At 41.0% G+C, this 21,836-nt stretch overlaps 1 protein-coding gene across 3 annotated transcripts; it reads left to right on the top strand.

Annotated features, from left to right (window-relative positions):
- Nucleotides 1-448: 448 nt before the first annotated feature.
- tie1 (tyrosine kinase with immunoglobulin-like and EGF-like domains 1) lies at nt 449-21,836 on the top strand. 3 transcript variants are annotated; one of them, XM_030083479.1, is made up of 24 exons: nt 449-698; nt 1,899-2,195; nt 2,405-2,515; nt 3,369-3,524; nt 3,941-4,072; nt 4,913-5,053; nt 5,141-5,269; nt 6,297-6,442; nt 7,881-8,025; nt 8,122-8,280; nt 8,676-8,816; nt 10,149-10,451; nt 11,655-11,945; nt 12,894-13,087; nt 13,260-13,385; nt 13,485-13,548; nt 13,739-13,849; nt 17,433-17,623; nt 17,870-17,983; nt 18,592-18,662; nt 19,842-19,882; nt 20,134-20,230; nt 20,311-20,410; nt 20,801-21,836. In XM_030083479.1, exons 1-24 carry the CDS (start codon nt 638-640, stop codon nt 20,870-20,872), a joined length of 3,393 nt encoding a protein of 1,130 aa, XP_029939339.1. In that variant the 5' UTR covers nt 449-637; the 3' UTR covers nt 20,873-21,836. The 3 variants fall into 3 exon arrangements, with proteins under 3 accessions (XP_029939339.1, XP_029939338.1, XP_029939340.1); XM_030083478.1 differs by having other exon boundaries at nt 13,239-13,385; nt 20,801-21,835; XM_030083480.1 differs by lacking the exon at nt 10,149-10,451 and having other exon boundaries at nt 13,239-13,385; nt 20,801-21,834.

Raw genomic sequence — 21,836 nt, 5'->3', positions numbered from 1 at the left:
TCAGTTAATATATTCATGCAATATCATTAAATTTAAGTTGCCTTGAGCAGAAATAACATCGTCTAACATTTGGAAAGTGTGAACAAATGTATTCTACAGCAAACAAAGTGAAACAACCATCATTGTGCACATTCAGATACAATAATATGGAGAAGTTAACCATTTTGTTGCACAGTGAATTTAACACGGACTGTGCTGGCCGTCTTATCATTTTTCTTTTGAAGTTGAACTTTCACGTCTCTTCAAAGAGAGGTCGAGTGCTGAGCAATGCATCAGAACAGAAAGTGACAAAAGTTTAAGCCCATAAACGCACGCGGGGTATTTGGAGGGTCTTGAGCGCGCCAGCAGTCCTCCGCTCGCTCCGCTGTCTGGTGACGCTCTTCCTTCCTTTCCCACCCAGAGAAAGCTGAGCTTTACCGTAAACTGGACCCTGGGTCTGGTGTCACAGTACTGTAATTCCTCCTCTCAAGGCTGACAGGTCACGGCTGAGATTTTACACCTGATCTGGAGATTATCGGGATTCGCCAAGTTATGCGTAAAAAGGCGCATCGTCGTGACGCCGCGTCACCGAAGTGCGCGTGAATATTTCTCCCAAAACTCCGACTGGTATTAGAATTCATCTACAGCGTTTTCTTCCATGAGGATTATAAAGATGAGGACTTTGTTGCTGTTTGTCTGGTGCCTTTTTCATTTATCGGGTAAGTCAAAACTTAACTTGAAGCTGTTTCCGTCGTTTTTTAATAGAAGAGAAGTTAAATATATTGTCGAAGAAAGAGATCATTAAATAGAAATGTTCCATTTTCAAGCCACCCGCGAGTTTTTTCTTACTTAAATCTTAACTGCTGTGAGCACAGCGGTGTGCTTGTACTTTAGGGAAACAGGCTCATCCACGTTTCCTGCAATTGTTTGGTTGATCATGGACTAAAATTCCAGAGAGAAGGAACACTGGACAAAGTGGCATGACTGGGTTTGGCACATTCACTGAAAAAAAAAAAAACTACATGTCTTCTGGTTATCGCTGTCCAGTGTCAGTATTGATGACATGGAGTAGGCTCTTTACAATGTGAGGTTACAAAGGCAGAAAAAGATCCTTGTCAGCTCCTGACCTGTAATCAGATGGATGAAGTGTGTTAACGTGACTTCCTCTGTGTTAGCTGATGCATGTTCTGACATGAGGTTCTCACAACACTAGGATTTAACTTCAGTGAAACGTGCAAAATTGGTAACTGAAGCACCTCATAAAGGCCATCAATCAGTGATTATTGTTTTGGGCTCCTTGTGCATCAAAAGTCAAAAGTCCCAGTTTGGATAAAGTTACAGATAGTAGATGGATAGAATATATAAATTGTACTGAATACTGCAAATGTCAATCAACAGGTAAGCAAAACATTAGATAATAAATACGACACATAAGCTTTAAATTACCTGTTCTTAGTGACACAGATTGCATTGATATATCAAACATAGGCCCTCTGCCAGGGCCGGCCCGGGCTTCAGAGGCGCCCTAGGCGAGCCCGAGACGAGCGCCCCTTGGGAGCGTGTTTTTCGAGCGGTCCCGACATTTGTTGAGCGGGGGGGGGGGGGGGGGGGGGGGGGGGGGGGGGACGAGGAGCGCAGTGCGTCGGACCGCTGCACAGCGGGGCACACGGAACACAGAGCGTCGTGGCGCCCCTTCTACGACCGCGGCGCCCCCCTCGGGACGTGGCGCCCTAGGCGGCCGTCTAGTTCGCCTATGCCTAGAGCCGGCCCTGCCCTCTGCTCAAAATAGATGTGCTCTTCTTGGATTTGGAAGCAGATTTTTTTCTCAGTTTCAGTAAGAGGACCTTATGTGTTCTTGCATGATCTGGTCAATAAGTAAAAAAAAAAAAAAAAAAAGTGACTTGTGTCCCACCCTGCAGGTGCTGTGATTGACTTGACCATGATCTCCACGGCAGAGGTCACAAACGCCAAACCCTTCTCCCTCTCCTGCATCAGTGGAGAGCGCAACGCCGCCCAGGTCAAGCTGGACATCAAGAAAGACAACAAAATTCTACTTTTTCACAATAAGCCAAATTTTCAAGTGCAGAGACCCACGGACAATGAGGTTGTGGCCAGAGACTTTGGTGACCTGGATCGTATCGGTATCTTCTACTGTGAGTCCACTCGAGAAGCTGCCCCACTGGAGACAGTCACAATGATCAACAACGTTGCCAGGGGTATTTATACATTTTATTGGTCATTTTCTATTAATCTGTGTAGTTTTTTTTGTTGTACTTATTAACTAGGTAGCTGTTTTATTTTTACTATTATAAGCCTTTTATCAATATATTCGTAATATGGATTTTTGTTTTATTTAATATTGTTATTTCAGTGTGGCGAATGTCTGACCTTTGAAATTGATTGTATCTACCATGTTCCTTGTCAGGAGATTTCATTCCAGAATACCTCACAATAACTGCTAATAAAGGAGAAACAGTCAACCTCAGCATGCAGCTTCTCAGTTCCCAAAAGAGGGACGTAACCTGGAAGAACAACGGTAATCCCACAGGATTAAGAAATCTAAACCGCCACTCACATGTAACACACATATGTTACAGTTTTCTTCTCTCGCTGAGGTGCATTTCTCACATCACTTTTTTTTTTTTTTTACATTTGCACAACAATTAATACCTTTTTCATAAAACCACAGTAGAGTGACACGTTATTGTGTTTAGAGAGGAAACAGTACAGGCACATTGCCATTTCATATGCTTTTTTGCAATTCTGCTTTGTTCACAGCAGTGTGCAACAGAAAAAAATACACACTTATTTACAACGAACAAACACAAACTCCCTTTGAGTAGAGCTGAGTAAACAAGTAAACAATACTGCAGTAAATACTGGAACTGAACACACAGCATACACAGTACTGTTAATCATTCACATCGAGACGTTCCTGTCTGTATGGACATTGTAGCAATGCACGCAATGCAGCGAGGAAAGTATCTCCTGAAGTGGAGGAGGACCTCTGCACCCTCTGCAGGACCCTGACAGATTTTGACCAATAGTTTAACATTTGTTTTTAATATGATAACACAAGTAATGGAATGAGGACTGTTAGATATTCGTCATTCACAAGTATAGATCATTTTGAGTGACAGGATACAAGCAAATGATCATGTTCTACAACGTCATATTGTATGAAAAGAATTGATGCATGTCGAGGAGCATTTGCAGTTTCTTAGAGGGAATAAGAAGATGCTAATATGATGTGCACAAATGACTAAATGTTGTGGGAGTTGAACTGTCTCAATGTTTTAAAGTGACGTGAGAAAGGAGAACAGCTGTAACTTATTTTATTTAATGAATGACATTGACTGAAATCATTAATATTGTTCTTTTTTTTGTAGGAAACTACTATTACACAACTCACTGGCATGATTTTGTCAACCGCACAGCTGTGCTGACGGTGGATAATGCAACTTTTACTAACCAAGGCATCTACAGTGCCAGCTACGTTGGGGCCAGCCCCCTCCATGGAGCCTGGATGAGGCTTATTGTCAGACGTATGTTGAACTGTGACACATGTGAACTTTTACAAACAGAGAAAAAACAGCACGAGCATAAATCAAAGCCAGTTTGAATAGTGGTTTTGGACCAATTTATTAATGTAAATTGTACGTGCGACTGTGTTACACTGATAAAGCGAGTGAAGTGTAAGTAATGAGCCTGGGAAAGTTTTGAAAAATAATGAAGTCAGACATAAAACAAATGCATCTGTAAAGCAAAAGTCATAGAGTCCATGTGGATTTTTGTTTAGATTTCCTATGAAGAAATATTGATTTTTTTTTCAACCTAGTTTAAATACTTCCAACCCAAACAAATGAAACATTATATCCCTTTTGTGTATGAAAAGCGTCTTAAGATAAGACTGTCATGATTTTATTTCTAATAAATACTTATTCTCTGTCTACCTCTGAAGACTGTCCGAGTAAGAAGTGGGGTCCTTACTGTGAACGGGACTGCCAGGAGTGTGTTAATGGTGGAGTGTGTCACGATGCTGATGGAGATTGTATCTGTCCTCCTGGATTCATGGGAACACGCTGCGAGACAGGTTGGCAACTCAGTCCATGTAAATACTGTGAATTAGGAAAGATATACCAGATTTCAGATTCATATTGCCCATAGAAAATATTTCACTCTGTGTGTGTGTGTGTGTGTGTGTGTGTGTGTGTGTGTGTGTGTGTGTGTGTGTGTGTGTGTGTGTGTGTGTGTGTGTGTTTGATAACTGTAGTCATTATTTAAATGCCTGTGTGCTGAAAAGATGCGCAAAACCCTGGTCATAATATTTACATTTCAGGTTGATTTAAATTAATGTGACTATTATAATTTAGTTATGTGTTATGATTTCTTGCTTACATATTTTTAAAAAGTTTCATGAATTGCACGGGCCCTTTCAAGTAAAGTTAAACAGATTAGTTTTAATGATGGCCAATTTGACACGTGCATCAGCAACAACCATACTTTCCCCATTTACTTCACTCTTTCCAATGATCTTTGATCATCTGATGTTTTCTGTCCATCTGTAATATTCTAAGTTAATTCAGGTTTGTCTAAGTTGTTTTGTCAAAAATGATTGGTAGCTAACTGGAGTTCGCTGAAACCATCATATGAAGACTAGACGAGAGAGACAAAGGTTAAGAGTACAGCGATTTGTCAGGTTCAGCCAAATTGGACTCTAGCTGCTCTCATAATGCCATTGAAAACTCCATGTCATCAGAAAATAAACCAAACTGAGATCAATCAGTGCAACTGCTAAAACTGAGCCAGTGGTCTCCACTTTCAGAATTAGACTCTAGTATTTTGCAACTCATGTTTAAAATCATAGTGCAGCAGAACTCGAGGAATTTAAATAAACATATTGGCGAATTTGTCTTTCCCTGACGGCTCGCAGCCTGCAGAGAAGGAATGTTTGGTCGAAACTGCCAGGAGCCATGTGATTCCAAGCTGACCTGCAAGGGGCTTCGTTTCTGCCTGCCGGACCCTTACGGCTGCTCCTGCGCCAGTGGCTGGTCTGGGAGTCGCTGCAACACCGGTGAGAACACTTCAACTAAACATATTGCTGTCACACAGTGTATACGCTGCATTCGACTTGATAAAGTTTTCTTTTTCTGGTTGTCAGCCTGCCGTAATGACATGTATGGACCAGACTGCAGGCTGAGCTGTAAATGTCAGAATGGAGGCGTTTGCCATCGTTTCAGCGGATGTCAGTGCCCCACAGGGTGGAGAGGGCAACACTGTGAGAAGTCCGGTGAGTGTCACCACGATCACATGAGCGCCTCTTGACCCAATAGAAGCACTCATACCAAACTATTAGTTTTCACTGATAAAACCTCCCTCATTGAATACAAGTGATGTGCGACTTATAAAAATTCAGGTGCACATAATTAAACCACAGAGTAGGGGCTTTATTTACATTTATGATAAAGCCTGATTGAACCCCTGCGAAAACCAGCGTGTCCTTTATTTGTTTGCCATTTTATTTGTTCAGTTAGGTGTCGTTCCAAAGCAGCCACATATTGTTTGAAAAGTTTTGCTGACCCATGGAGGTACCGTTAAACTGCGCTGTTAAATTGACGGTTGTAGAAGGCAGGGCTTTTTAAAATGTTTTCATCTGTTCCATCAATTAAATGAACTATCTGAGAGCTGAAGCAAGAGCACGATGATATCTTCACATAATTAGTTCAAGTCACTTTAATGCTTGAACAGGGTGAGGAACAACTGAGCTTTCATGCATTTCATATTATATTGGTTACTCTGCCAGTCTTTAAAACTTGGATTCCCTGGATGTACGGGGCACCATTTTATTCAACCAAGGGCACCAAATGTATAGTGTGGTCACGATAGCGCAGTGTTGTAGTGGTTAGCACATTAGCTTGCATGTTCTACCTGTGTGTTTGTAAGGTTTCTATGGGAACTTTATTCTCTGTTTGTTCCCACAGTAAAAAAAAAATGCTTTGAGCTGAATTGGTGATGGTTGTGACAGATAAAGCAGTGTCAAAAATGGAGATATATATGGAATTGAAATGTAAATATTTTAACACAATGTATTGATCTGAGCAATAAAAAAAGGACAAACTGCTGCGTATGTTCTCACAAAAAGCTTTATCTCATCTTATGGTTTGTCTTGGCACACTTTATTTTGAAATCTCACACATAATTTGACACTGAAAACGTGTTTTGAAATGCATTAAATTACCTGTGATCTCACTGTTCTCTTATTTGTTGTTGTATTTTTTTTCATGATAGTTTGTTCTTATCTCATTCTCTCTCTTCAGACCGAGCTCCCCAGATACTGGACTTGGATGGTAACTTGGAGTGGAATCTAAACTCTAATCCTAAAATATATTGTTCGGCCACTGGAAACCCTCTGCCTAGTCACCTCAACATAGAGCTGCGGAAGCTGGACAGCACTGTTCTCAAGGTGATTTCACTTACAGCAGGCCTCTATGGAAATTAACAAAAGATGCCGGCAAAATAAAAAGTTTGAATGTTTTCAAAGTAGGTTTGGGCGATAAAACGGTAATGAGATCTAATAAATATCAACCACATCAGTTTAATTTTCATCATTAAAAAGAAAGAAAATAACTGTGCATAATAGGAGCCTAATATATTGTTGAATAGAATTTATTTAAAGATTAAATAGTGAGTGCTTATCCAGCACTTATTTATGTGTGGTTGAGTTTCAGCAAGCTGACCTGGGACTCTCAGAGCTTAATCACAGAACAGAAAGCTCACATCAACTTGTTATGTGAAGCGTTTCACTCTGTAATTTCATGACTTATATGTTTATAATGATACACTCATGTTTGAATGAGGAAACGCTGCGGACATAGTTATTGTTACGGACAGTGTGTCATTCTGTGGGGTTAAATACGCCGCTCCCACAAGCAGCACAGGACACACACTCACTTATAGCAAGCCCGTGTTGCGTTCAAACGTTGTCACGTAAATATGAAATTTCTAATTTCAACTGCCCAACTCTTATGTGAGGTGATGTAGTGAAAGATTGATATCCACAGTAGGCTGGTCATATATGAATATTTTGAATTGAGTTTCATACCTCAGTTAGAGGAGCTGGTGAACAATGCAGGAAGCAGTCTGAACCACAAGTTACCACAGCTGATAACCATGAAGCTGGAATCAGAAGACAGTTAAATCTTCAGCAGCCATAAGGTCATAAATGATTACTACATGCTGTTCATGCAATATTTATTTCAGTCGTCACATGGAGCAGTATTGCAGTGGATTCCTGCAAACCCAGTGGATATGAGTAGCTGAGGTTACAAGCTGTAGAGAGATTAGTGTGGCGATTGGCATAAAAGACAGGTGTACAGGTGACAAAGAGCACTGTTATTTAAAAGAACATGTTTCAAAACACATCTTTTGTGCTTTGAGACTTGTTTTTACTGCAAGTCTCAAAGTGTCTGAATCTTCATTCACTCATAATAAAGTAGAAAAGCCTAAATAATCATTAAATCAAAGAAGAACATTAGTTGGCCAGTTTTAATGGTAGAGCTGATTTGGCGTAGGCTTTCAAGTCTATACTTGATGATTACGAGTTTGAGTCACATTTTTGAGGAAGTCAGCAGCACTGTGGTCGGTCCAGATAAGGCTGTATCACTCTGCAGTGCAGCAGTCACCATGTATTTCTAATAAGTGATACGCTCAGTTTCTGTGTTGTTTTCTTGATAAAAGAGGCAAAGTCAGATTAAAAAAGAAAAAAAAAAGACTCAGGCACTTTTGTGGTGAATAAAGAAAGTTTATTTCTTTGTCTTTGTCTCTCCTCTAGACAAAAATAGTCCAGTAGGAAACGTATTTTTCAACATTCACTGTAATGCTTCCTTCTGATTTATTATCAGGCCTCTCGCACGGTCATGGACTCAAATAAGAGCACAGCCATGTTTGAGATCACTCGCCTGAACGCCCAACAAGGAGGATTGTGGGAATGCAGGGTGTCCACCAATCTGGGCCAGGATTCCCGCAAGTTCAACCTCACCATTAAAGGTCTGAGATCTCTACAGCGGAAAATATATTATTCAGTGACAGGCACTGGTCAAGTTTCCAGGCATTTTGCTGAAGTCCATGCCTGTGTCTCCACAGAGCCGCCGGTGCCCACATCTGCTCCCAGACTGCTGGAACAGGGGAGTAAGCAGCTGCTGGTGATGCCAGTGGACTCCCACAGAGGGGACGGCCCCGTTGTCTCCACCAAACTCCTCTACAAGCCTGTGGAAAATGGACATTCATGGTCCTCAATCATTGGTAAGCAGGAAAAAATGCTGCTGCGTAAGTCAGCCTTTATCCCATTATGGTGCTGATTTCACTGTAGATTATTCTTGATTTATTTGCTTGCGTAAAAGCAACCTCTATTTTCTATTTTTTCAACACACATCTGAGGTTGGATTGTCACCGCTGAAACAAAAGCAAGCATTACAGAAACACATTATTATGGAAAATCAGTACTAAAGAGTAAGTTTTACTGATAAAGATGGCAAAAATGCAAAACAAATCATATGTACCAAGGCAGTGGCCCAGATACACATGAAGATCTTCTTGTGCAATCTAAAAAAATGTTAAATGTATGATGTCTGAATTGTTCATGCTGACGATGATGATGCTGTCTGCAGTAAAGATATTCTCACCTGCCCACCGTTCAGTCTACAGTGACAAAGAACCCATTACACTGATGAACCTGGAGCCCTCGACTCGCTACCTTGTGCGTGTCCAGCTGAGTCGTCCCGGAGACGGAGGCGAGGGGGCCCCGGGGCCCGAGGCCATCATGGAGACGGCTTGTCCCGGTAAGACCTTCACAACACTGCTGTCAATATCAGAGCGCACACACAAGCATTGAGTTTGAAGTATGGTTTTGTGGAAAATTTGCCTGGGAGAAAACATCCATTGACAGAACCACAACACTTAAACGACCACAACTATTTTAAGTCTGCTTGGAGCAGTGATGGAGTGTTTTTTTTTCCCATGCCCAAAGAAGATAACCGTGTTTCCCCGGTGGCTTATCTGCCCCGATGCTTCAAATTAACGTGTAAATATAGAAAGATTGCCAGTGGACTCAAGTGGTCCCTTCTGTGGTAAAATAAATCAAATACCCTTGGGGATTAAATCATTAATAGCAATTAAATAAAGTTGTTTGACATCAATCAGCCAAGAGTCACAAACCTTTTCAAGAATAGTAATGACTGTATTTAAACATCATAAACAGGAATGTATTGCTCGATGACTGTGGTACAGAGGGAGAGTGTATGACTGACTGTATGGGTGCAGGACATATATAAAGAAGAGAAATTATAAAGGGCCTGTTTATGGTTCAACTTTAGATGTCTTCAGTAAGTGTTACTCTGTGGCAGTGTGTGGTTACCTTCATATGTGAAAGGACACTGTTATTTGTTAATACAGTTCATTGAAACTTGAATTCAGGGGGGTCTTTTTTCTGAAATTTTTAAAAATAAGGTAATGTTTAGAAAAAAGAAAAAAAAGCATAATGAAACACTTTATAGGATGTAGAGTAGATGCAGCAAAGGCATTTCTTTTTTATGTTGGTGACAGTGGGCATGTATGACAGCCTTTCCACTGTAAAGCGTTGGCTTACTCAAGTATTGTGAGATGGCATCTGCAACCTTTCTTTGAGGCAGTCTGACGGGATTGCAATAAATAAAACAGGTGGAAACCTCAGAAGACAATATCATGTCCTTAGACCAATACCTCGCAGTAGCAAAAAATTTGAGAGAACTACGGATTTAATTGATTTTCCTGGTTGGAATTGTCCTGAAGTTATTGTATACTGACAGTTTACAGGAGTCCCAGAATAACAGAAAGTCAATCAACAGCAACTCAAAGTTTAATCAAGAGTGAAAATTCATCAATTAAAAGATTCGGCAATTGTTTACCTATTTATTTTGGCCGTCTATACAGTTGACACTGGGGACCATTAGGGACAAGTCAGACCTTTGAGTCTTTTACAGAATGAAGGTTACTCGACAGTAGAGTAGGCTGGAGACAGTAAAGGCATCATTGTTGTCATGCGTGACGAGCCTGACGTGTCTGGTGCACCTTTCTTCACGCAGCTCCTCAGGCAAATTCATAAAAAAAACATCCTGTGTTCCCTGTCGCTGCAGAGCCCACAATTGAACCTGAGATTGACAGCAGCTCGGTGGAGGGCCGCAATGTTACTGTGCGCTGGCGACTGCCCCCCAACAATGTGGTTAATGCCCACACGGCCAGTGGCTTTTTAGTGAAGCTCTCCGGGCCGCCGCCCTACAGTGAGAAACTGATGGAGGAGACGACCGTTCTAAATGTGCTCTCCACCAAGTTCCACAACCTGGAGTACCAGCAAGACTATACGGTGGTGGTGCGCCTCATCAACTGTGACAGCCAGGGGCCACTCTCCAAACCGTACCGCTTCCGCATCCATAGCCAGGGTAACTAAGACCTCCGCTGTTGGTTAGAAACAAGCTGCAGGGAAGATGACTTGTAGATATTACTAAACCAACTAATCCACTGTACTTCATGAAAAGCACATTGTTTTCATACAGCATACGTAGTTTGTTGTGAACTCAGTAATTGAATAACAGGTTAAACCTATTAGGAAAACCATGTGAGTGAAAAAAACAAAAGGGGATATAGAGGGTTAAAGCAATTTTGCAACCCTGGGTTGTATGAAACTGCCTGGCATGTCTTAATTCAGGTTCAGGGCACACTGACAAGTAGAAAGATCAATATTTAGCTATCCATTTGCTCAGACACGGCATTTGACAAAGGCAGCATGGTGGTGCATGGGTGGCGGAAACAGTTTTACTCAATATGTTAAAGAAATACATCAGAATACCCAAATTTAAGTTTCAGTTACTTATAGGCATCCAAAGTCAATTTTCTGTTAATATTAGCAAACAGAACAGCAATGGCCAAAAAAGCCCCCTGAAAATCCTTGAGACATTTATCAATATGGGGCCAGTTTCAGGACAGGCACCTAATCAAGCTCCACCTTAAATTGAAATATAGAAATCAACCCACACACGACAAAACTCCCTTTTCCCAGGAAGAAACCTCCAGCAGATCCAGGCTTGAAGGTGGTGGCTGTCTGCTGGGCCCCACTGTGTTCAGGGGATTGTGAGAGAGAAAAACACAGAGAACAACAAACGAGCTCACACCAGCTAATCATCACACTGCAGATTGGATTGGGCAGCCGAGGCCCTGGCCGCCATGAGGAAAGGATGGATTCTGTCCCGGCCACTGGCAATAAAATTTCAGTATATCGAGAGCAGACTCTCCCAATCCCTCTAGCAAATTGCACCCTGTTGATAGACTTTTGTCGGATTTGCTTGAAACACTCAGAAAAACAACATTATTAATGCTTTCTGTTTTCTTGATTATTCTCCCTCTCTCTTCTCCCACAACATTTGAGGAAAAACTTTAGCAACTGATAGTTAGGGGCAAATGCATATTTTTTTTTTGTTTTTCTCACTGAAGCAAATTAAAAAAAAAATACATGCAACGGGAAAGCAATTAGTGTTTCTCTTTACACTTTCTTAGAGCAGCCAAGCTTGACGCCTGCAGTTGTTGAATACAAACTAAATTCAGAACTTTTATAAGACCCTAAGAACAGCATTGCTTCTGTGCCTCAGGCCCTTCGTCACCTCGCAACATCCAGGCCCTGCCCCTGTCCGTGTCCGCCATCCAAGTGAGGTGGCAGCCCCCCGAGGACCCAAACGGAGGCATCATCAAGTACATAATAGAGTATCAGCCGGTGGGCCAGGGGAACCCTCACGCCTGGCTGGACACGGACGACGGAAACAAGACCACCAAAGATGTGACCGCCCTCAACGGCAGCACGCTTTACCAGTTCAGAGTGAGAGCCTTTTCCAAAGTGCCAGGAGAGTGGAGCAAGTTTGTGCAGGCAATGACACAAGGGGACGGTGAGTAGGATTTCATCTTCCAGTCAACTGTCATGTGTTTCCCGTCATATTACCAGATTTCATGCACCGGAAATTAACTTGATAAAAGACAATAGGAAAAAAAAGAACTCTCTATACGAGTGGGTATGGTTTCAATTCGGAATCGGTTTATTCTGAATTAAGCAATTCAGAGATATATTAAAGATCAAAATATTAAATCATCTTAAATGCTGGCGACTGTGACGGACTTACGTCTACTTTGATGTTTGTTCCACCTTTGAAAACATCCTCATTGTTGTGCACCCGTCCCTCCACTCTTTCATTATGTCCACTTCTTCTGAGGTTCCCGTTGAATAAATCGTCTTGGTATGAGTTGAACTGTGGGCCGCCATCTTGGAATAGTGTATTGTTGCGATGGTGGAGCATGCGCAGAACGACCAGAATGATAATTTATACATATAATTCCGATCCCAAAGGAGAATACACCGGCCGGTCGATTTGGATTTGAACTTGATTCCGAACAAAGTCTTCATTTCTATGGTCATTTTAGAGCAGAATTAGGCTTTATTTGGATTTAAACGGGAATAAAAAGTCCAATGTAAACACACTGCTTGAGACAGAATAGGAAAGTTCAAGTAAATCCGTCACTAGGATTGTAAAACGGCATTAGAGAAGGTTGCTTTAGTCTGGATACATTAAAAAAAAAACTTTATAGTTACTTTGATGTAATTCAATTTATTTTCAAGCCACAAATAGCTTCTAGTAGAAAATCTATACTTTCTTCTGGCCTGTAATGTGCTGTGTGTGTGTGTGTGTCTGTGTGTGTGTTAGGTATTGTTAAACAGGACCACCCAGAGAGGGAATGGAATTTACACAGGACAGAGCATTAAAGAAGCACATTTATCTCCCCCTGTGTAATAACGATCCCTATCTTGGCCCCGGCCCTTTGCATGTCTTCTCCTCTGCTAGGCCTTCAGAACTTAACTCCAACCACTCAAGGCGTGGCGGGGAGGCCCGCCGGAGACAGCTACCAGCTGCTGGTGGCCGTGGTGGGCTCGGTCACTGTCACCTGTGTGACTATCCTGCTGGCTCTTTTGGGCCTGTTCTTCATCCGGAAGACGCTGCTCAACCGCCGGCGCACATTTACCTACCAGTCTGGATCGGTACGCTCGATTTGTTTCAATATGATTTTTTAGAAACAGGAGAACTTACTAACTAGTTGAGGATGCAGCGAGCATGGCAACAAATAGAAGAGGATATGTAAACCTAAAGAGCTCTGAAATATTTGTAATTTGGTTGACTTCATATCACCAGGGTGAGGAAACTATTCTGCAGTTTAATTCAGGAACTCTAACCTTGACACGGAGGCCGAAGCCCACGCCGGAGCCTCTCACCTATCCAATCCTTGAATGGGAAGACATAAAGTTCGAAGATGTTATTGGAGAAGGCAACTTTGGCCAGGTATTCAGAGTTTTCATTAAGCTATTGAGTATATAAGGTGTTTTTTCATTGTGATTTCCACATGTGGACACTTGTTCTGATGTCATTTTCAAAATTCAGGTCATCAAAGCAATGATCAAGAAAGACGGCAACAAAATGAGCGCAGCCATCAAGATGCTGAAAGGTAGCCACAGTACATATTAATTCATGGACTTACAAACATATACAGTGTATTTACATGTATCGCACCGACACAGCACATTTTTAATGCTGGTGTAGTGCATTCCTGGACTGATGTGAGAATTTCACGTGGGAGATGCCAGCCAGAGACTGCTTTGCTTGCATTTTACACAACGATGCTGTACTTCCTGCAGAGTTTGCCTCGGAAAATGACCACAGAGACTTCGCAGGAGAGCTGGAAGTGCTGTGTAAACTAGGCCAGCATCCCAACATCATCAACCTGATAGGAGCCTGCGAGAACAGAGGTGAGTTAGCGACATCTAGTGGCGGCCGTGGTTACTGATGGGCTTTGAAATGGATGTTTCAGATTATTATTTGTAACTCTGCTGGTCATGTGGAGATCCACGCTCGGACAAAACCTCTATTTTTGTGTAAATATGCTTGGCATTCTGTAGTTCAAATAATTAGGGTGCGAGCCCAATCACCGAGCACTGAGGGTGCAAAGGACCCTGTTGGAGTGCAAGGAATCATCACATTTTTACATTTAGATTCAGTCTGGTAACAAAGCCAAGTGTCCTCTAGCTTCTAATACAACGTGACGTAGTATAGCAAACTGTAGTTTATCAAAAATTTATCAAAATGTCCAATTTTGTGTGCAAATTTTCCCTCACTTTTCTTCACACAAACTTAATACTTTCAAATTTCATCTTAGGACCACAAGACAGTAAAAGGCTTTAATGACCTATAAGATGAGATTGAGATATTTATGCCAGTCAGCATTAGTGCTATGTTGTGCATTAGTGGCAATGCATTTTTCACATTGAACTGATTTTTGGAAAGCATGAAAATATACAAATAATACTCATTAAAGTAACCGTGTATCCCAAATATATACACATTTGATCACTGTGAGATTCACACTAATGTCTTCCTCAGTACCAAAGGGTGGACTGTGTCCACTTGAGCAAAGTGCTCCCTTGGGCTGATGCCTCCACTGGTGTGTGAATGTGATAAGAGTGTAAAGCACTGTGGTGTAGTGTAAAAATGCATTGTATGAAGTAAAGACCATTTATATTAACATGCATGCAGTTAATACACAGGTAATTCTGTACCTTGAAATAGAAACATTAATAAAGTCATTTGGAGTAATCATTAATGCATGCTTCAAATCTTAAAATTAGCACATTTGACACATAGCATTATTCTGCTATCATGTGTGAAACCAGGAATGTATAGATTTTATTAACAAAGTATGAGCATAAAGGACACATGTCTCCCATGGCTAATGTCTACTGCATGCTTGGCACTCAGTTTGGTGTCCAGCTTTTTAGTGGCAATAGATGTTGCAGAAGCTAAAACTAAAACTTTTCTTTCTTTTTTTGTTTTGATAAAACATTCTCAGACTAAAATCATCCTTCTCGGTTACCTCTGAGCTTTCTGTAGTATTTCATGTCTTGTAACATGTATAATTGTTGGTCATTTCTCTGGTATACACTTCAAAATATATGTCATCCATCTGCAAGTGCAGTGTTGATATCTATCCGATGCATGTTGCTCGCTCAAGGACAGGATATAGGCTTTTATCAGGGTCTAGAGATTAAAGTGCCTGTCCTCGTTCTGATATTACTGATATGCTGCACTCGTACTTGAACATTCAAAATTCTTGGTATTTGACAGATACCCCCATTCCGTCAGACTCTCTGTCATCTAAACCTGAATGTGTTGGCCAGACCCCACAATGTGCTCAACCTAAAGACTCTGCATCCCCGACACATTTGACTGTTTAAGTTTAAATCTCTAATGCTGTGGCACCTATTGTATCTGGTTACTTATTTTGATCTGCCATAAAGTATCAGCTTCCACCAACCGCCATCCAATGGCCTCCAAATGAAATAATTCAATTATTTTTATTCGATCAAGCATTGATGACATATGAGAGAAGATGTAGCATAGGAGAAGTACACGTGGAAGAGCATTGCAAAAATGACTCAGCCGGCAAAAATAAACATTAATTCAATGTATATTTGTAATTTTTAAGTGGCATTTGCCTCTGTAGAGCTTAACTTAGAATTGTCGACATTTTACTTTTCTTTTTTTTCTTTTTACTGAGACTGAACTTAAAGGAGAGCAGAGTGAGAGAGATGAAGACAACGTAATATAATGTTTGTGATTGATATATAGCTTTAATACCTGTTTGTAAATATAGATGTGCACTCATATCAGGGATCTGTGAATTTTAAAAGGAAAAGCAAAAGAGAATATGTAGAAACTCTGTAAAAGAAAAGTGAGAATGAAACAAAACTCAGAGTGGAAATTAGAAGGTTTTGAACAAGAAGACAAAATAAAAGTCAAATATTGTTAGAAAATATATGACTTTTATTCAGTTTCCATCTGTTTGCTTCTCATTTTGAAGAAGTATGACGTGGTTTAAATATATTTCACAAGTAAAAGAAATGATCACTATCTTGTGAACATTTTTTGATAAAGGAAGAGTGTCGTATCAAAAGTTCAATCATCTTCTAATCTTACTGACCTTTGAAACAAATCTCTGGTCTCTAACCTGACATCAACACATCAGCTGAATCAGCCACTTGTCCTTTAGGATTTCAGTTTTAAACTATTAAACACTGTGTGAAGTGGAGAAAAAAAATGATTAAGTTAAACTGGAATAATTGAAAAATAAGTCTAGATTATTGGTTGCTATATGTTTTGTTGAAGTGGACTTCATAAGTTGTAAAATATGAATAGTATAATTAACTAAACTCAGCAGTTTGAAACCTTTAGCTCATGTTGCATGATGTCTAATAAAATTTTTGCGCTTCTTGTGGAAGAAAAGCAAATTCATTTATTTTGTTTAGCAACAATGCTCGATGAAGAAGTATTGATCTTTGAATGCTGTTTCATTTCAAAATAATGTGGAAACAAAGCACTGTCTGTCCTCGACCACCAGACACTGTCTCGCTCATAAACACCATACATTCATTTTGGTTCTTGTTCTTCCGCCGGTCCGTCCATCAATCAGTCGTTCTGTCATACACAAATAGTCCTCACTAATGACGTTGGACGCTGTCCATGGGACTCCTCCAACAGCTACACACGCCTAATGATCTGTGCAAACTTGGCAGGAAACCTTCATGTACTAACAAAAGGTTCTGTGAGGTTTTCATTAGAGGATCTGGTCTACCTGTGTCATGTCAGGACCGGCGTGTTGAAGGCTGAGCCCCCCCGCCAGCCTCAGCTGGGTCTCTTCCCAGTGTGAACTAAGCAGGCTGGCCAAGGCCACAGGCAGCTTCTGGATGCAAAGAAAGGATTTTGTCATTGTAGTAGCTGGCAGTAGATGGATGAGCTGCTTAACTGCTTGTACAAGCAAGAGACAGAATGTTTATTAGCAGGGGATGTTATTGATGTTATGATGTTATTGCCCGAATTCTAACCTGCGTCTGACCCCAGGTTTGCTGTGAAGAGACAGCACCAGTGGCTTTCAGTTTTTTGCTTTTGAGCTTTCAGTTAACATATTGTGAGGAGAAAAATGTTAAATGCGTAATGAGAAATAATCAAATGTTCATATACTGTAATCCAACACAGGCTATTTACGTGCAACTTATTTCTAAAAACCCATAATACAGTTAAGATGAGAAGTAGGAAATCATTTAATCCGCATTTGATCCACATATGAATTCTAAACCATGTGCTGAGATTTTATATGCATACTTGTAGCTTTGTGGTAAATTAGTAGCTCCATTTCTCATATGTCATTGTGGAAGAAACGCTGGAGTGTGTTTTGACTCTTCTGTCATGAGGTTGTAGTTTTTGGCCCCACCAGCTTCACAGTCGTCCATCCCTGCTTCGGACATGCGACCTGAACCTTTGTCCCTCTGTCTCCTGCAGGTTACCTGTACATAGCTATTGAATACGCTCCATACGGCAACCTCCTGGACTTTTTAAGGAAGAGCCGAGTGCTGGAGACCGACCCAGCCTTTGCGAAGGAGCACGGCACGGCGTCCACCCTCACCTCGCAGCAGCTGCTGCAGTTCGCTGTGGATGTTGCTACTGGGATGCATTACCTCAGTGACAAGCAGGTAGGAGCAGTCTGCGACTGTTTGTCAACGTTATCAGAAAGCAGTATTTCGTTTTGTTCAAGAAACTTCACCTAATGCTTTTAGCCAGCAAAAGGGCGCTTGTGTCTGATGTGAGTAAGGGATCCAGGCGATGCTACACCTTTGTCTTACTGAAGACATTCAGTGTGTCGGCCAGAAACATCGCACAATGAAAACATTACAGTTCCTGCTCAAACCTTTATTTACATCTATTTTCCTCTGTTCTAGTTCATCCACAGAGATTTGGCAGCGAGAAATGTTCTTGTAGGAGACAACCTTGTTGCAAAAATAGCAGACTTCGGTCTGTCGCGTGGAGAGGAAGTTTATGTGAAGAAGACAATGGTGAGTAGATAGGTCGTGCAATTTCACTACTTACCAAAGAAACTGATTTTACTTTGTTTTAGGCCCAGTAGAGGGCATTAGCTGTATGTAATCTGCAGGTATTTTCTCATTGCTTGGATTTTCACAACAAAGACAAACATCCTTCCTTTTTTGGTTTTACCCTCATTTTTCACTGAATGACAAAGAATGTTTAGTGAAAAGAGAATTGAGATGTTCAGAGAAGTAGAAGACCAGCATATATGATGGTGTTTATTAGCAACAGACCTTTAGACCTTTATTCTGTCAAGTTACTGAACTGCCAGTTAATACAACAATTATCTTCTCACTGAAAGGGGGTGCAGAGTAGTTTCATGAGATTAGACATAAATTGGCGATTGTGCCCACAGGAAAGATCACTTTTAGTTTTAAGTCATGTTCTCATATAGCAAGGAGTTCATGGTTTATGTTATTTGGCAGTTCATTTGAGAAAGATTATAGGATTTGTAATATAAGCTTTAAGCATCTTTCTGACGTGCAGCGTTGTTTATTTGTGTTAGTAGTAATCCTCAGAATCTCAGACTCTTGTGTTTTTTGAGTCTGGTAAATTGAATCAGTTGTGTTCCTCTCAGGGGAGGCTGCCGGTACGCTGGATGGCCATCGAGTCTCTGAACTACAGTGTGTACACAACCAAGAGTGATGTGTGAGTTACACTAACAACTTTTCCTTCTGAAATGTTTGTTCTAACATGCAGAATTATCTCTGAGAACCAGTTCGCAACATTTCCGGATGTGCCGCTTCATCAAACTAATGAGGAACTCCAAATAAATATTAGTCTTCCTTCTTATTGCCTCAGTATTACAGGCTTCTCACTGAAAACATTTGAGCTCTTAGTATAGTTTTGATTATGTACACCACAAGGCGCCTTGCCACTGAAAACAACAAATCATCCCTGTCACCGATGGAGTGATAATGGCGTGCTGTGTAACTGATAAGCACAACCAGGAAGCCGTGAGTACAGCACAGCAGACAGGCAGAGACGTTGGCCTGTCAACTGGAGCCTATTTATACACAGCAGAGAGTAAGCTAGACGAGCGTGGGACAGCTAACGGAAGAAATGTGAAAGGTCTGTTAGGTCAGAAGGAGTTGTAAACAATACTGGAGCAGGCAGAACGAGAGACATGAGAATAACACAAAGATAGCTTGAAGAATGCAAAAAAAAAAAATACGCTGAAGCATCGATAAACAGAAAGATGGTTTGATTGTCTGTTTCTACGATCTGTGGAACTGACTGGGTGGAGGTGGAGTCAGGGCTGGGGGCTCTCCAATCAGGGAACAGGAAATATGCTGGTTTCTTATTATTGTAGGTGTTTCAGGGGTTGGCTAAGGTAAAAGAAAAATCTGCATTTTAACATTTGTTAACATTAACTTCTTCAATAATGCATTATTAATGTCCATATGTGTTCAGTTTTAGATTGACCACTATCCAGTTGCACTTGTTTGACGTGTTGTGACTGTGTTCTCATCTTCAGGATCATCACATGTTATTATTACACAATTTCTAACATCCCAACGCACCATGAAGGTGTCGAGTTTAAATGCATATACAACTTAAGGATACAGGACGAGCTCCTTAAGACTGAGACTGACCATACAACAGAAACTAAGTTTAAACAGATATCCTAGAGATGAGATGTCTTCTAAGGACGTAGCGTCCTATTTCACTCTATCATCTGTTGATAAGCAAAGAGAGTCTTTTGCAAGTCTACAGATATGATCACCTACTTAAAAGTTGTTTAAAGAAGCTAGTTATCAAAAAAAGGGTTTTTCTGCTCTTGCCTAAGTTTAATCAACTTTCAAATCTCTGTGTTCTTTCCTTCAGTTGGTCTTTTGGTGTTCTGCTCTGGGAAATTGTAAGTTTAGGTGAGTATGAAACCCATTAAAGCCGAAAAGACGTCATAAAGATATCTGAAATCCAGCTGCAGATCAATTCATGATTACTAATTTTCAAAACTCCCATGAGTTTAATTAGTGTTATTTATTATTGCATACAATTAGAACTGTTTTAAAGCTTTAGTTTTGATATTTGTGGAAGAGAAAAGAGGCGGAATGAGCCGGCGTTGGTCTGAGGTCGTATGCATTGATACCGTCCCTGCTTCTGTTCGGTGTATCAGGTGGCACACCTTACTGTGGGATGACGTGCGCTGAGCTCTATGAAAAACTGCCCCAAGGTTTCAGGATGGAGAAACCCAAAAACTGCGACGATGAGGTGTAAGTATTCAGCACTTTGCTTGAAAATTTAGGTTGTTGCTTCAATCCACGTTAGAATAATCTTGCATGTTTGTCGCTAGTTACGAGCTAATGAAGCAGTGCTGGAGGGACCGGCCTTATGAGAGACCTCCGTTCTCTCAAATCTCTGTCCAGCTCAACAGGATGCAGGAAGCCCGGAAGGTAATGCTTCATTCACACTATGCAGGCTTTTTTGGGGAAATAGGAAAACATCCTGTTATTGAAATTAAGGGACGTTTGAAACTGAGGTTCAGGGCTTTTGGTATCGTGTGGATCGATGAATTAAGATGATGTCTAAAATAGCTGATTAAACTGGATGCAGTTTAATGGTTAGGATTGATTTTGAATTTACCTCAAATGGTTAAATCTCTATTGTAACCGATTTGCAAATGTATTTGTAGTTTTGCTGTCAAATTCTTGGAAATTTCAGATTTGAGAAAATTCTATTGTCCCTACTTTATTGGCTGAAGACAGTTTGCATCTCTATAGTTTACAGAATCTGGTTTATCCGGTTAATACAAATTCATTTACACACTTCAATCCATTTTTCAGGCCTATGTGAACATGGCTCTATTCGAGAACTTCACCTACGCTGGGATTGATGCTACAGCTGAGGAGGCCTGACTACCAGCCCCCCCAGGCCCTAGCGTGCCACGTAGCTCCAAGAGGAAGTCCCGAGGGAGGTCGCCACGTTACTGCCACCTCCCCGCCCCTCACCGCCAAGACAGGAGGACGCTGCGCTCCACCGCGACCACCCAGCTATAGATGGAGGACTGTGAAAGGACACTGTGTGGAGGTATCACCAGTAGAAGGTGAAGTGGAGAATGGCTGGGCCGTGGATGGACAGATGTGGCTTTTACTAGACGTCTTTGGGAAATACATTTTCTGTCACAAACATTCAAACCGGTCCCCCAACAGACGCAACATTGTACCTCTTGCTTTTTTTTATCAAGACTACAGTGCTGAATGTCATTTTTGGGGGCCGTTGTGGGAAAGTGACAAAATTTGGAGCTATGTGACTTGCTGAAACACCACAGGGTCTGTGGGGTGTCGACGCTGGAAATCTCTCTCCATGAGAGCAATGGAGAAGAAGGACTTTTTTGAATATAGAGGACGCAGTGTGGAGCACAAACACTGAAATTCTCAATTTGAGAGGAAATTAGCATTGAAAGAGTTCAGTGCAGCTCTTAAAAACAGCCTCGTTCTGTGTTTATTAATCGTAGCCTATCACTGCCATGTGAATTTAACTACTGCTGTATGTACTAAGCTTCATTGTTAAGACCGGACGTATTAAACCCTCCTCCTCCAATGTAATTAGTCACACATGGATTTAAACACTGCATTGATGTTCATGAGTCGCATGCAAAGTTTGAAATATGCAGCTACTACCAGGCAGCCAGTCTACAAGCTATCACCTTTGTAGTTTACCTTTAATACTATGCAACTTCATACTAACAGTATTATATCCACCATGTGAGAATGTACAGTGTGCGTTTACTAATGGTTTTATGAATAAAGGTTTTGCCTCATGACATGTAAGTATACGCTTCAATTTGGAGTTATATTCAAGTATTTCAAACTATGATTC

This window comes from Salarias fasciatus, chromosome 23, assembly GCF_902148845.1.
Source record: "Salarias fasciatus chromosome 23, fSalaFa1.1, whole genome shotgun sequence".
NCBI lineage: Eukaryota > Metazoa > Chordata > Actinopteri > Blenniiformes > Blenniidae > Salarias > Salarias fasciatus.
Note: the sequence above shows the minus strand (reverse complement) of the source record. Positions and strands in the feature narration are given on the sequence as shown.

Excerpts from the sequence above, each read along its gene's own strand:
- tie1 (XM_030083478.1), top strand. The coding sequence starts at position 638 with ATGAGGATTATAAAGATGAGGACTTTGTTGCTGTTTGTCTGGTGCCTT. Across the intron at positions 19,883-20,133 it reads CTGGGAAATTGTAAGTTTAG|GTGGCACACCTTACTGTGGG; the intron begins GTGAGTATGAAA and ends TCGGTGTATCAG. Across the intron at positions 20,411-20,800 it reads GGATGCAGGAAGCCCGGAAG|GCCTATGTGAACATGGCTCT; the intron begins GTAATGCTTCAT and ends TCCATTTTTCAG.